We start from the raw sequence: 16726 nt of genomic DNA on the forward strand, positions 1-16726 counted from the left end.
TAAGAGAGCAGGGTCCGTAAAAATTTCGCAGCAACAGTATTTGAGAAAACCGTAAAAGTACAAAAGATTTAGAAGTTTCTTGTTTGTTTTGTTTTATTATATTGTCTGTTTATAAACAAACGTGAAACGATTTTTATCCAATGTTATTGTCCTCATTGTGGTGACTTGGTAAATGAAAAAAGTCAATTACGCAAATGATAATGATTAAGCTTTTTATTATAACTGCCATTAGTAGGTTTCATTTTTGCAAATCTATGTACCGTCTATAATTGAATTTATAGTCATCAAAAAGAGTGCAGTAATTACTTTTGATTGTAACTTTATTGATATATTTATGTTGTATGAAACCAGAGAGAACCATATCGTATTTTTATTTTTAAAACTTACTAATCAATTTAAAATTATTAATTTAGTATATAGAAATTGGCATTTAGAGAGGGATTTTATACGAAAATCATGCTCTGTTAATATAAATATAAAAAAAAAACACCAAACCACTCTTAAACGGAAACAAAAAGAACATTACATCGAAAAGAAAACATTCAAGTCGTTGAAAATTCAGTGAAAGTTAATTAAAAATTCTGAAAGCCACTCTGCATTAAGAGTTTTATCGAAAACGAGTGGAGAGCGATCGTCGTTCAAACTCTCGAGGATTATTGGAGTGGAGATCGGCAACCATCTGAAGAGTTTTTATACGAAATATCGCATTTTCAACAATATTGTTGTGTTGATTTTTTGTATAAAAGCGTTAAGTAGATAAATTAAGCCTTTTTAATTACTGTTTTGTGATTCTCGCTGTTTTTGTCCTTTATTACAGATCGTTAACCAAAAAATAAAGTGATCCCTTAGTATCGTCATGGCCTGCGCCTGCATCTGTACGTCCTAACTAAGCCATTTAATTCGGAGGCTTTGCGTACTATAAACATAGAAATATGGTGTTTTTTTACATAAATATTTTAAAAAATATACAATATGATTTTGAAATATGAATATTACGTTTAAAACGCTACGTAAGACAGGTTAGTCATAACAGTACAATAAGTACAAGGGCCGTTATCAATAAATATTCCAAAACTACGCTACACATACAAGATCGTATGACTTCAAGTCTCCAACAAACTCACTTTCATAAACATAAAGTACCGGGAATAAAAAAAAAACATCAACAAAATTTCGTGTGAGAAAATAGCATGGTTTGTAAACGAAAACAACAAAGGGGTTTTGATACAAGACTCCCGTCTGTCTGGGCAGACATATTGTGTATCTCTTGGAATGATCATATATTTGGATTTTATTTTTCGTTCGCATGTTGGGGGAATGTTAAAAATAACTTCTTTCATATCAGCCGTATAAATGGCATATTCTGTACACAATTTATACAAAGCTCCTAAATAACGTTGAAATTCCAAAAAGAAATTAAGCTGCTTTACAAATTTGACGTCCGACACTTAACCCGTGAAAGCATAAAAAGTTAAACGTCTTTCATTAAAAACATTAATACAATATTGACACAAAAAAGCTTTACAGTAAGGAGGCCCATTCAAATGTTGTTTTATCTCAATTATCTTGAATGCTTTGAACTTAATCTCAATTGAAGTATAAAATTATTCAAACAAATTTTTATTAAACCATTTTAGTAAAGAAGATTCACACCTGAATAAAATTGTTTTGCATTAGTCCAAAAGAGGAGGAATAGTCTTATGAGAGTCACAAAATTTACTTTAAGAGGCACTGAAAATGATATGGATTTTATAATAATATTCATATTTCTATCTTTAAACGGCAGATTTCTTCTACATCTAAGTTGGACTTATCCCGCTAAATGTGGTTTTAATTCTTGCTAGACCAATTAAACCAGCATTTAACTCCTAAAGAAAAAAACTTGATGATATATGTATGTACGTATTTGTTGATCTGAGTATTTAGAAAATGGTTTATACATACATAATTATGGACAAATACTATGTCATAGTGTTTATTTTAATTAATAAAGGCGGCCACAGTCATGATAACCACTAATTAATTAATACACCGCGGTTGAAAACTGGAACCAAAATTAGAACACATATTGTGCATTTTAGTATTTAGTAGATATATTTATGAAGTAATATTGAATATAATGAAGTAACACGATTGGCAAGTAAGTGGTTTTCTATGCTGCACTTACTGGTGGCCGAGTTTGCCATTCAAGAAATTTTCTATTTCATTGCCCGTCTTTACTTAACCGAGCTAATCCAATTAGCTGTGTCAATGACCTTCGTTCTTCCCCGACTACGATCTACTCACTCCTGACGTGATCACGAAACCTAATCGCTCTCATAATTTTTGTTTTGATTACACCACAAATTATTATTTAACTAGCTGTGCCTGCGACTTCGTCCGCGTGGTATAGTTATTTTGGGCATCATTGAAACCTCAAGGATGCTCCTTCCCCGATTTTTTTCACATTTTTTATTACATCTTCGCTCCTAATAGTTGCAGCTAGACGTTATATAGCCTAAAGCCTTCCTCGATAAATGGTCTATTCAACACGAAAATAATTGTTCAATTCGAATCAGTAGTTCTTGAGATTAGCGCATTCAAACAAACAAAGTCTTCAGTTTTATAATATTAGTATAGATTAATCTAAGTGCCTATTTAAACTAAAAAAAAATATTCCAATAGTATTATAACCAGAAATATGTGTACCTACAACTTACAAAAGAAAAAGAAATGAAAGTAAGGAAACGCCTGTGCAAATCTTGCCGTCGCCGAGTCTTCCCACACTCCCTTAGGGGAATCGGAGTAAATTGGTCAGGGCTTTTGGCCCTCTTCAATGGCATCATCGCTGCCTACGACTGTAGGCAGGTCGATGGGGCGGCCGTGGCGGCCTGGGTCTTCACGTCTTTATACACTGGGAGTTCCCATCGGCGGCGGCGTCGTCACTGGTTGACGACGTCTGCCGCAAAGCAGCGAGGGGAGGGTTTCACCCGACGGCCCGGAGGGAGCGGAGTGGAGCGGCGCGATGCCGCGCAGGTGGCTGTGTGATGACGCGTCCGCCCTCTCGAACATCTAGGTTCTCCCACTTCAGGTTCCTGAGGATCGTCGAGTTCCTCACGTAGCGCAGGGTTGTTTCCGACGACTGCTCTGAGACTTTGGTTCTCTTGGGCTCTGAGTCTTCTCCTGTTGGTCTCAGAGCAGTATGCGTACCACGCCGGGGCCGCGTACGTGAGGCGGGATCTGACGTACGTTTGGTAGATCCCGAGCTTCGTCCTCAGGGGGAGGCTGGAGGAGAGAACTGCGTGAAGTCTTCCCCTGGCTGCCTTGGTCATGAAGCTTGCACTCGCCTCCCGTCCCTTTTATACCCTGCCGCCGCGAGACGCGTCGAGCGATGTCTTGTTAGCGTATTTCATTTCATGTATAAGTTTGGTGTTTTTATACCGATTTCGATGTTTCTTTTTTTATTGAATAGGTATTTATATGAATTTTTAAGAATTACGAATGAGTGTAAGTGTTATTGGTATTATAAACGTCAGAGTATAGAAATATAATCAGAAATCTCCGAACTGCTAAGCTATTAGGAATTACAGGTGTTATTGTGAGTCAACCATAACAGATAGACTTATGCTGTCGTGGGATATTTTTTTAATAATTTTATTTAGAATATTTCCGTAATACATGGTTTTGCTGTAGCTTTAACCATTAAGGCTGCACACGCGACGGAAGCTTAAAAAATCAAGTAATTTCTCCCGTTTTCCCAACATTTACTTTCATTGCTCTGCTCCTACTGATTGTAGCGTAATGAAAAGTATACTATAACCTGCTCAGGAGTATGAAGAATAACAGTACCAAGTTTCGTTAAAATCCGTCAAGTAGTTTTTGTTTCTATAAAGAACATACAGACAGACAGACAGACAGACAGACAGACAGACAGACAGACAGACAAAAATTTTACTGATTGCATTTTTGGCATCAGTATCGATCACTAATCACCCCCTGATAGTTATTTTGAAAATATATTCAATGTACAGAATTGACCTCTCTACAGATTTATTATAAGTATAGATATAGATAGTATTCAAATTATTGTCAGGTCAAAAGTACCCGAAAGCTTGCATGAAGAGAGTTATGTTTGCTTGCATGATGAGTGGATGAAACGAAGGAAGTATGGAGAGATCGTGGCAAGTGGAAAGAGGTAGTCTCTGCCTACCCCTCCGGGAAAGAGGCGTGATTTTATGTATGTATGTATTCATATTATTATGTGCGAATTGTGTTTACGCGCAAGGTTTGATAATTAAACAATAATTGAAATAAAATAGAAACGTAAAAAGAAAAATTCTCGAAATCTTTGCAGTATCACCACGACAGCGCTAGTTAGCATCAACCTTTTTAAAAGAGAGAAAACACGTAGAAAATTTATGTATATAATTAATCATGTAAATAACATGGGAGTTGTTCAAACTGTTTTGATTGATTATGCTTATAAGCTATACCAAATTGCTTCTAAAGCTTAAAAAGTATACATGTAAGTTGTCATTATTACGTTCTAGGGCATTGCTGCGCTGCCATACGCTATCTTAAGAACTGGAAAATCTCTTTGCAATGTGTAAAATATTATACCTATATGTACTTGATAGGACCTCGGATAATTTATAGCCGATAGTGGAGAATACATTCATTTTTATTTTATCGTGTTCCCAAATGTAGCTTCAAGGCTTTATGTGCGCTGTGCGCTATTCGTCTTTCGAGATTGTGATCGGTTTTTCAGATTGTCATTTTAAGTTATGCTCTCATATCAAGTTATCCTTTTCCATTAATCCTAGTTGCATCTTCTCCTAGAAGAAGAGCCCTAGATCCGCCTATTAACTGGATACTGGAAGGAATCAGTTAGGTTTTCACACGAAGCGACTCCCGTTTGACCACCAATCTTGCTAAGGAAACTAACCCACTTTGGATTACGAAGTTAGTCCTTCTCGTAACAGCGTCAGTTAAATAGAAGACACGTAGAAATTTTTTAAGAAAATATGGGCCCAAGGCGACAGCTACGTTTTCGAGTCGCATACCCGATACTCTTAAAATTATGTTTCATGGCATTTTATCCTATTTAAATAATATTATAAAGGTGCCAGGTTGTAAGAATTTATTGAATGTGCGTATGTGTTTTCATATAACTTTGCAACAACAAGTAAAGTAACATACATACATAAACTCACGCCTCTTTCCCGGAGGGGTAGGCAGAGACTACCTCTTTCCACTTGCCACGATCCCTGCATACTTCCTTTGCTTCATCCACAAAGTATAGTAAAGTAACAGTGGGCAAAAACGAGTATAAAATAAAACCTAACAAGTGACTGCGTAATAATATTAATAACATTTATACGCAAATAGTCTGCAGCTTCCCGCAAGGCGCGAAAGTCGAATTATTACCTACATATATAAAGAAACAGAGATTATCTTAAAACTAAAAATCTAATTTTAACTATTATGTTTTTGTTTCAGGGGTGCCGGTGGGGGTGGAATGTTCGGCGACGTCAATATATCAGCCATTTTGGATTCATTTAGTATAAGTTATGATAAAAGAGTAAGGCCCAATTATGGAGGTAAGTATTTTTATTAATTTCGTATGTTACCCTCCATTTCAGTCACTATAATAAAAGCTATAACTGGACAATCTTAGGAATTGTTTAAAAAAAATCTAAACATCCGTTTGAAAATCATGTCAATGGGCCAGTTTCTTTAATATTTTTTTATCTTCTCTTACTTTTAAGACACGTAAAAAACAGGGAATAATATATTTGATGAAATAATCATATTGCTTGAAGTATGATTTAAACTACATCATAACCTACTTCAAATTCCATGCATATGAAGTGGCGGGCAAAAGCTATTTAATAATAATGGCTATAAATACTTATATTTGAAGATTAACGTAATAAAACTTATATTTCATGAGTTAAATACCTCTTTTTGTTATCTTTAAAAGGCTTTGCATTTTGAAATATAGTTTTGCATAAGCAAAATCATGTGAATCTATCAAGCTATGTTAAAGGTTGCCTTATTTCAATTAAAAAAAACGTGTCCAATATTTCTAATCCTGTCAAAATATTTAAAATTAACTAGATACTTCAAATTTCAAGTTCTTTTACGACATTTCTGTACCATATGTCTTTATTTTTCTCTTTTACAAATTTTGTTTATTTTGCAGTATATCTGTTTTATACCCTCACAAGTTATTAGACAGTGACAGGTTATGCCGACAGTTCTAACAGGTTTCCAGTTAGATTGTGTTATATAACTAAAATACGAAAACGCTTGTTGTCATATTGTACAAGTTTTTCATTTACAGTAGGGCAATTTAACATTTTCTTAATAATAACTTTTCGATTTTCAAATAAATATATCATTTGACTAACCAACCTGATCTATAAAAGCTAAATATAACGATTTTATTCTCATCAAATTATTGTGATATTTTGTGAGGCGTTAAAGTCTGTCACTTTCCTTAAAAGACAGATAATTTTAACTATTACCCATATTATTTTATCAAGCTTCTCAAACAAAAAGTACTACACCTATTAGATTTTTATATACATTTTTCATGTACCTTACAACCATGGCGTATAAAAGCCTAAAATGTCACGACTATTTTCCCAACAAATTTCTGTCACATTATCTGAGCCGTTTAAAGTCTACCACTTTCCTTAAACTACCCTGACAATATTAATATAAAAATTGCCCTTATTTTTTTTTTCACCTTTGTCAAACATGTACTATCTGATAGATTTAACAAAAATCATCTTCCTAAAAACCATGACGTATGAAAGCCGAAATGTCACGATTGTTTTCGCAACTAATTGATGATACAATTTCTGAGGCGTTAAAGTCTGTCACTTAGCTAAACGACACAGAATTACAATTTCACTATAACAATTTTTTATCATGGCTTCTCAAACAACAAAATAATTCCCACTTAACATTTACGCCCACGTCAAAGAAACAATCAAAGATTACTACGGTCGTTTAACACCTGTCATACTTATTGCGTCGTTTTCAGGACCACCCGTGGAAGTGGGGGTTACCATGTACGTGCTCTCCATCAGCTCTCTATCTGAAGTCAAAATGGTATCTTCTTTTCGAAGCAATATGACACAGCGCATACATAGCAAAGATTTGTCCCTTAGTATTATCACCAGCATTAAACCGTTCATTGTAGCACCTGTGTCCACGGTTCGATTGCGTTGGTAGGCGCGACGCGACGCGATCGGATACGATGCGACGCGACGCGGTGTGCGTGTTCGTTCGGGCTGCCGCGTACCGGATGAGTATTGACAAAGTCAAGATAGTTACGGCATCGATATAACGTTTAAATTCAGTCATTCTTTTCATCATTATTGACATCGACAGTATGTATCAGTACGCCACAGCGGGTGGTAATCGTATAAATAAATAATCTACTTATTAGATTATTTATTTAACATTAAAGCAAAGAGACATAGAAGAAGTAAAACTTAATAGTCATAACGGTGTCTCTTAGTTCTTATTCCATTTTTAAATTTTATCGAATTAGCAGTCGAAGTTCAAAAAGTTAATCTAAATAAGAGAAAATGTAGAGGCTCAACAGAGACAGTAGCGGTAATTCTTTTACTGTCAAATGACTGAATTTCAATGTCATCTATCGATAGACTGTAACTATATCGCCAACCGCACTAAATTGAACGACCGAAATCTGCTCCGGACCCCGCATGCTCACAAGCCGCCCGAACCACAAATTCGAATACCGACCGCCCGCCACCCGCACTTTAGTCGCGCCTCACGCGTCCCTAGTTCACCGGCGATGGGGCACGTCACCGTCCTCTGGTTTGGTTTTCACGGCGCCAGGCGCGCGCTCGACTCACGATTGGGCTTGATTGCAGGTCCGCCAGTGGAGGTGGGCGTCACCATGTATGTGCTCTCTATCAGCTCCGTCTCCGAAGTGCTCATGGTACTCGCCACTGTCAGCTCACGCTTGTCTCGGTCGCTCCGGCCCTGCCGCCGCGACCGAGCAGCCCCAGACACGAGGCTGCGAGCATGTCCGCGTTTGGTGGAGCAGATCGCCCTTTGTCCGCCCACTTGCTTTCTTATTATGTGTATTGGGAACACAGTGATATTTAACAATTGATATATCTAAACATCATAATAAGAAAAGCAACAACCTTGAGTTATCCAGTTGTGTATCCAGCAGTACTCGTAACTCCAAAGTTGCTGCTAAGTGGAAATGAAGTGATGACGTCTGTTCGTTTCCATATAACAACTTGGAAATTAAAACGCAGCTCGGGGACATTTTTCAATTAATCCGGTTCGGAACGGATAAAGTTCTCAATAATGACCATGAGTATCATAACAGTAACATTTAAAAAAAAACATGGTTTTCTTTTTTTCTCCAATAATTAATTTTAAGATTCATTTTCATTATAACATTATAAAAAATAAAAATCATCTAATCATAATACGCGATAACCAACAGATTATCATCACTCACTTTTGTTGTTTACTCAAATTGAATGGAAGTTAACAGTTTCACTAACTAGCACTGGGTTTTCAAAATAGCCGTGCGTCATTAAAATGTTCAATATTACAATCATGCTCTATGGATTTGCGACGACTGTACAAATTTTTATTGTGACTCATTTAGTAGTTTGTTGTGTATGTACGTATATGTGTATCTACTGAATATTGCCAATTTAACCGTTAACTCTATTCTCTCCCGTACCTTGGAACACCGATACGATTGGCCTTTACAAGTTTGCTAAATTTATTCTGTTTCGGTATTTTCGCGCAGTAGTGATCGAAATAATGATATTATCTGAAAAATGAAGAGGTCAACATTCGGTTCTCCAATATGTCTAAGTGAGCTTGCTAGGCGTATGTTTGGGTGAAGGACCCCAAAGTGGAAACCAAATCAAGGTTGGGAAGGTCACAATAAGACGTGACCCATGGCCCAGGGAGGAGGTTGCCTTTCCAAGTGGAATTGGAGTTCATTTTCTAACGTTAATTTGTTCCACAAACCTGATCCAAACTTTAACTGTGGCAACTTATATAACGTGCTGGCTTGTTAGCTTCAATTAAGAGACGATTGCCTTTATCGAGCCGTGGGTGCCCGAGCCGCCCACACCTCGCCCGTCCCTGTCACCTAGAGCACCTACCTCGTTCATTATTAGTCCTCACCTGTGTTCGTAGGCTTCATGTCACATCTACACTCTGCACATTTTTATTTGTTTTCCTTGATAATTGTACCCAGCTTACCGCTCATATTATCTATTGGATGTAGTGCAGTGTCTTATCATAAAGCGTGTAATCTGAAGCTACGAGAACCAAGCTTCGGACGTTGTATCAAATTCTACAGTTCATTGCCTAATTAGTCACTTCTATAAACTGTTGTAGGCTAAAATTTCCAAAAAGCATGCGGATGTTAGATGTCTATATATTAATAGTATTTGTTATAGCTATATGGAATAGGGACTTGTTACTTTTAGAATGAATTAACATATTTCCCTCAACTTTTAAAACTAATTATCATTGTACTTGAAACTTACTCCAAATATAAATTTAACTGTTTGAATATAGTTTTTGAGATAACTTTTCAAATTAAACTCATGAAAATCATGTATATCACAATTTGATCACATGCTTATTTGAATTGTTATGGAATTGAATAACAAAACATAAAACTTAATTTTCCCAGGACTTCACTTTGGATTTTTACTTCAGACAATTTTGGACAGACCCACGATTAGCATACAAGAAAAGAACGGGCGTAGAAACATTATCTGTCGGGTCTGAGTTCATCAAGAACATTTGGGTGCCGGACACATTTTTTGTAAACGAAAAACAATCTTATTTTCACATCGCAACTACAAGCAATGAATTCATTCGAATACACTACTCTGGCTCAATCACTAGAAGTATCAGGTAAACGTCTATTAAACACTTCTATTATCTCCTTTTCTTTATCACAGCATTATTTAGTAAGCATTGCAGCTATTGGTTATAAAGATTGCGACAAAGAAAAAAGGAATATAGTTTATAAACACTTGAGAAAAGTTTTGGCAGTTTTTGCTGTTGGCAGCTCGCCTTGTACCAAACCGCTATGGAGTTACGGATGCATTTGCATATAACTGCATTACATTATCTATCATGATGTTTGATGTTCATGTTTCAGATTGACTATAACTGCATCCTGTCCTATGAACCTTCAATACTTTCCTATGGATCGACAATTATGCCATATTGAAATTGAGAGTTGTAAGTATCTCGACTATTTTTTTTCTAATGTATGACTATGTTTTTGATAAACATACAATTAAATGACAACCAACGACTTTTTTACAATAGTGATTTAATTTAAGTAGTAAAATAGGCATATTTGTTAACTGTATAGTCCCTTTTTGTGTTTGTTGATAAAATTTTGTAAACTTTATTATAAATAAATAATAAAGCGAGGCATCTTCGATGATAGAAAAATAACAAATGACAAAAACATACATTAATTGTGTACTGTGCTCACCTAAAGCATTCATTGATTTGTCTATTTACCACGATGCAAGTTTATCACTAGGCTTAATGATATTGTGTTGTGACCACTTTCTCGTATCACAGATGCTACTCAGGGAAACCTTGTGAGCACAAGCGTTAACTTTACTCGTCGACACGTGCTGTGATTTCCCTCGTGTTTTCATAAATCGGAACGTCTCCTTCTCGCATACAGCACCCGCAGAAGGCAGACACGTAAATAGTAAGCCTTATGTTCTCACGTGCATTAAGCGAAAGAACTGATATTAAGACATCGACGCTGCGATAGCTGAGCGGGTCAAAGGAGGCGGGGACGGTGGCGCCTTGGAGTCTGTCTGCACAGCCACCGACAGCCGCGCGGACGGGCGGACTGCCAGCGTTGCGGCGCTTTCTTATACAACCTTGCACGAGACAAGACGCTTCCGCTCATCACCTACACACCGACTGAATGCACTGCATGAAAGTTTTGCTTTTTTATCACAAACCCAGCGTATAACTATAATACCTGTCGTAGATATTTATTTGTTGAACACAAATCCATTGGCGTATTTCGTTAAAATTATTTCGCATATTACTTTTACACTGTACGTAGAATGTAGATTTATATTTTTCTATCATCCGTGTTGAGTTGATCCGAGACAGACTACTTAACGACCAAAGAGCTATCTCGGCTTTGCTCAGTTATGTCTCGCCATTTTACGCCCGCAAGTCCCGTCCTGGACGCCGACGGGCCACACGGGGGACAAGCGGTGCTCCGCAGCGTAAGTGATAGCGTTTTGTGTGTTTGGCATGTCTCCGGAGTCGGTTACACAATGATAGACATTCGGTACCATTGGAGAGACGGATTAACGAGCGTCGGAATGAGCAACGAAGTGCAACTGCCTCAGTTTCGGGTCCTCGGCCACCGTCAACGAGCCACTGTTGTAACGCTGTCGACAGGTAACCGAACGCATAAACCGCATTCCCGACACCACCGATCCATTGCTTCGCCACTGAACCCGTCTCCCTAAGCCCGTGTGCAGACGATCGATTTCGCGACACTAGCACATACGCTAAACATGACACGACAATCGCACGACGAGATGCGCGAATAAATAGCTCTTTACTCCCCCGCTCTTACCCCGACTGAAAGACGAGTCAACGCAAAACCCATTGCAATGGGGATGGGGTCATTTTATTTATATATCCGCTGCGCACAGTCGGCTACACCATGCGGGACATCCGGTACAAATGGAACGAGGGGCCCAACTCTGTGGGTGTGTCCAGCGAGGTGTCCCTGCCGCAGTTCAAGGTCCTGGGCCATCGCCAGCGCGCTATGGAGATCTCCCTCACCACAGGTACTTGACTTTGCGGGGGAATTCTACTAATTGCTAACGTATACCACTCCGTGGAACACTGGACAAATACAGCCACGATTCTTTACACGTCCTGCTTTTGTATTGTTGCACAAAAACACATTGAGTGGTGTGATATTAATGTACTTATTTTTAATTTTTAATTAATCAATCTGTTTATTCTTAAATACATCTTAGATATTTTTATATTAAATTTAAATAAAAAAAAATTTATATTTAAAATTTCAAAAATTGTCGTAGCGTCGCAGATAACTAAATTATAATCCTATGTCCAAACTATTACTAAATCACGTGTCTAATCACGATTATGAATGATTTTCAGGAAACTATTCAAGATTGGCATGTGAGATTCAATTTGTTCGATCTATGGGCTATTACCTCATCCAGATATATATTCCTTCGGGTTTGATCGTTATTATTTCTTGGGTATCGTTTTGGCTGAATCGAAATGCGACACCGGCGCGAGTAGCCTTGGGCGTGACCACGGTGTTGACCATGACCACGTTGATGTCATCCACAAACGCTGCGCTGCCAAAGATTTCATACGTCAAGTCCATAGACGTATACTTGGGCACCTGTTTCGTGATGGTCTTCGCTAGTCTATTAGGTAACTTCATTTTATTTACGATGATAACTGTGGTTAATAAAAGGATTTAAGACATAAGATTTTTAGATTGTAACTACTGGCTATTTTGGTTGAATGGGAGAGCGATAAGTAAATTTTAGATTGTAAATAAAACCAATATTTTTTTACAACAGTCATTAAAATTGCAGAACTTAATTAGCAGTGCGAAATATATTTGCTTTGCGATCAAAACTTCATAACCATATCTTGTCCTGCGTTGCGAAATATTATGTATAATTCCAAGATTTTTTGTGGAATTGTCCTAAATACATGATGTGGACGGTCGTTTTCTTTCTTTGCAGAATATGCTACAGTGGGTTACATGGCCAAAAGAATACAAATGAGAAAACAAAGATTTGTAGCGATTCAGAAAATAGCGTCTGAAAAGAAAATGCCCGTCGATTGCCCTCCAGTAGGGGATCCTCATACGCTTTCTAAAATGGGAACCCTGGGGAGGTGTCCGCCTGGTAGGCCTTCGGTAAGCTGTTCGGTAAATTCTTTTATTATTTTTCAATGTTGTCTTGTGTATTCTTTTTCGTAAGACTTTTCCTAATAAAAAAAAAACATATATTCCAGGAGGTTCGGTTTAAAGTCCACGATCCTAAAGCACATTCAAAAGGCGCCACTTTAGAAAATACAATAAATGGAGGTAGAGGGGGTGCAGAAGAAGAGAATCCTGGACCACCTCCCCACATTTTGCATCCTGGCAAGGTAAATATAATTGATATCTCTGATGATTTGCTGAGCGATTTATATTTGAGATAGTTTATAATGCTGTGCGATTTTATATGTACATATGTCATAGAATTGTCATACTAGCTCTGCGATGTCTGTCTTATTTTTAAAGTTGTTATATTTGGTTTAATAATAACGAAGCGATTGTTTCATTTTCAGGACATAAGCAAGCTCTTGGGTATGACTCCATCGGATATCGACAAGTACTCCCGTATTGTGTTCCCCGTGTGCTTCGTCTGCTTTAACCTTATGTACTGGATCATTTATCTCCACGTTTCTGACGTCGTGGCTGACGATCTGGTTCTTCTGGAAGAGGATAAATAGAGGGCGCTTTGTAACATCCACTTATTTCTCCAACAAAAATAAATAGTAATTTGAACCACATTTTGTAAGAATATGATTAGGTCACTATCATTCAAAACACTCACAAGCGTTAGATGTTAAGGATTACTTTCAATTAAAATTAATTTGTAGGTATTATAGCGAAAGTAATTGCTAGATGTTAGCTTTATAGTAATTTTTTAACAGGAAAATGTAAATATATAAAGTTTAGAATACACGCGTATTTGATGAACGTCTTTAGTCATAAGACAACATATTATCTTTGAGTCTGAAGTAGTAACAGAAACGACTGAAAAAATGTCATTTACACGCGATAAAGAACTCGATTTTATAAGCTCAAAATCGTTGTTATATAGATTTCGTTTTAAACCAGACATTAAGTCAATATAGAATAAAGTCCATAAACTTTTGCATGTTACTTAAAATTAAAACGTGCTCAAGTAATTTAGTACGGCTAGTGTTTGTTTTTAGAGTCCAACTTAAATAGAACATACGTCCATTTGAAATGGTGTCAATGGCTCTAAAATGAGAAAACATTTATAATAAAAAATGTTGAGAACTTTTCATAAAAATGCAGCATAAAAGATGATAAGACAATTTGTTAGAGAGTGCTTAGAGTTTCATGTATAATAGAGTGACTGTTATGTCTGTAAATATTATTAAGTAATGCAAAAATCTTAAGATTGCATTGTAGATAGCTAGGTGGATGATAGAAAAGAAGCTTACTTGATATGTCTGAGATTTTATCTGATACTGATACATTCATATTTGATATTGTAATGATTTTTATTTTCAAAAAAGTAATGAATAATATAAAGAGTTGGATTTCAAATTATTATTTGTGTGGAGAAATTTGTGGTAAAAAGAAACTAGGTTGATTTAACGACATCTGATGCTCAAATGTTTCTGCTTTATTTACGTATTACTTTTTGTAGAATTTTATTTTTCTCTAAAGTTTATGATTCCTTTATTCTTTGCCACATTCTTTTTATTGTTGTCATAAAATAGGCATTTTATTTAACTGTAGTTGCTAATTATATTAACTAACCCTGATCTAATTTTATTTTAAAACTGTAGCTTTATGTTGTGATATGTAAAAACAATAAGGAATGTTTAAGCAATCAACTTTGCTTATCTTATAGATGCATGAAGAGTTTTTGCCATTGGATTACAATTAGATTTACAACATGTAATTTGTACCATCAGTAGTAATTATAGCTATGTCAGAAGTTAACTGCGTTTTTGAGAACTAGGCATCTATTTCACTGTATGGAGCAGGTAAATATTCACAAAATGTTTATTTTCTATGACCTAACCTCTGTTAGCCTCTATAGCATTAACAAGTTGTACGAGTATCCACTAGTTGCATTGGCATGCATGCGCAAAATTGGACTGTCAATATTTTCAAATCAGCATGTATGTTCCTGAATTTTTGAAACTATTTTTTATTCAGATAAAGCTTAATTCATTTTCTTCATACAGCTCAATAGAAACATTTCTTGACATTTATACCTACCTATATCTCAAGTATAAAAGTGTTAATAAGGATAATATGTTAAACATTCAAAACAGTGATTACTTACCTTAGAAAATATAAATACGGAGAAGTTACTTATTAAGCAGAAAATAAGCATAGACACAATATAAAAAAATATATAATGTGTAAATGCTTTTTTGTTTTTTTCAAGTACTTATCTGGCCTCTTTTATTAATAAGTTTAAGAAATTTCATTAAACACGAGATTAAAAGAGAGCAACTATTATTAATTTAAGATTTTTTTCCGAAATCACGAGTCTTACACACTTCTTTCTTTCTTCAACAACTTATTAAATTTAAACTTAAACTTAATTTCTCTAAGTTTTAAGTAATATAAAATGAAGCATTGCATTTTGTCCCGCATTTTCAATATGTTGTATTGCGTATATTTATGTTTCCTACAACCATCGTAAGAGACGTAAAATTTATCTTTGTGAATAAATAACGGACGACTTGATTTATCCTTTTTGTCTTAAGATAGTTTTCACAGTATATTTCACTTGACCAAAAGTCAAACTCTAAGAAAAACAATCTGATTTAGGTCAGTGGTCTAAAATATACCTGAAATGTACAAAATATGGGTCGAAGTTTTAGTTTCATATAATCGCAATTCATCTTTTAAAATTATTCTTATTGACAATCTATTTTCGATTGTCAAGCAATTTCTTGTTCCCACTTATGCGAGCAAAACCTTTTTAAGTAAGATCCTGTAGCAGTCATGTGATCCATGTACCACTTTTAACTTCCAAAATACTTGCTGTTTCTTATAGACTAGCTGCACAGTAGACCACGCCATGCTTTCCTAAATTAGTTGGACTTAGAGAACTACTCGTAGCTTATTTTGCTCGCCCGTATCTAATTCTCTTGTAGTTGACAGCATAATGTTGAGCATTAGAATAACGTTGTCGATGTAGGAGGTTAGCTTAAAGGTTCAATCGCAAATCTTATGGCATAGATTGCAATTCACAATGAGCTAATTTTCCTACTTCAACAACTGGTCCCTCATATATCTGACAAGCAGGACTCCTGTCTTCAGCTACGACACTTTGCTATTCTACTTCTTAAAAGAGCGGGTTCCTTAAGGTCTGGTAAATGGACGATTTGTAACGAATGATTTATTAAAACACAATTATATAGTTTTATAAAATAGAGGATGAAGTAAAACATTTGTCTAATTCAGGCAATACTGCCGACAATTTAACACCAAATGCGCAATATGATATTAATTTGTTTAATAAATATTCTTATAGATTATATAAACCTGTTTAAAGCAATAAATTTTGTAATGCGACGTTTATATAATATCGTTATTGTGTAGAAACAATTAGCAAATATTAATCTTGCCTTATGGAACCCTGTTAAAATAATGAATTACGTTAGTATAAGAAATCCATCATTTGGCATTGCGTTACTGTTGCAGTGTCTAAAGCCTCGATTTGTTTTTTTACTAATGTTCAGTGTAGGATATTTTATTATATGCCTTTCAATTAACAATTCAAATGAAGGATTTTTCTAAAAACATTAGTGGTAAGTTGATATACCTAAGTTTGTTCTATTTATCATTTTGTACTATTTATCTACTATTTGGATAACGAATAATAATGAT

The 16726-nt window shown here is 35.8% G+C and overlaps 1 protein-coding gene across 1 annotated transcript in view; it reads left to right on the top strand.

Moving 5' to 3' along the window:
- LOC106133816 (gamma-aminobutyric acid receptor subunit beta) overlaps positions 1–14156 on the top strand; it is a 38821-nt gene extending 24665 nt beyond the window's left edge. The window contains exons 2-10 of the mRNA XM_060953468.1: positions 5479–5579; positions 7034–7101; positions 9701–9927; positions 10178–10260; positions 11727–11864; positions 12205–12489; positions 12810–12985; positions 13084–13218; positions 13402–14156. Of these exons, the coding sequence (XP_060809451.1) occupies positions 5479–5579; positions 7034–7101; positions 9701–9927; positions 10178–10260; positions 11727–11864; positions 12205–12489; positions 12810–12985; positions 13084–13218; positions 13402–13566 (1378 nt within the window). The 3' untranslated portion in view covers positions 13567–14156. The remainder of the gene's footprint in view (positions 1–5478; positions 5580–7033; positions 7102–9700; positions 9928–10177; positions 10261–11726; positions 11865–12204; positions 12490–12809; positions 12986–13083; positions 13219–13401) is intronic.
- Positions 14157–16726: the final 2570 nt, after the last annotated feature.

The sequence above is a fragment of the Amyelois transitella genome, chromosome Z, assembly GCF_032362555.1.
Source record: "Amyelois transitella isolate CPQ chromosome Z, ilAmyTran1.1, whole genome shotgun sequence".
Classification (NCBI taxonomy): domain Eukaryota; kingdom Metazoa; phylum Arthropoda; class Insecta; order Lepidoptera; family Pyralidae; genus Amyelois; species Amyelois transitella.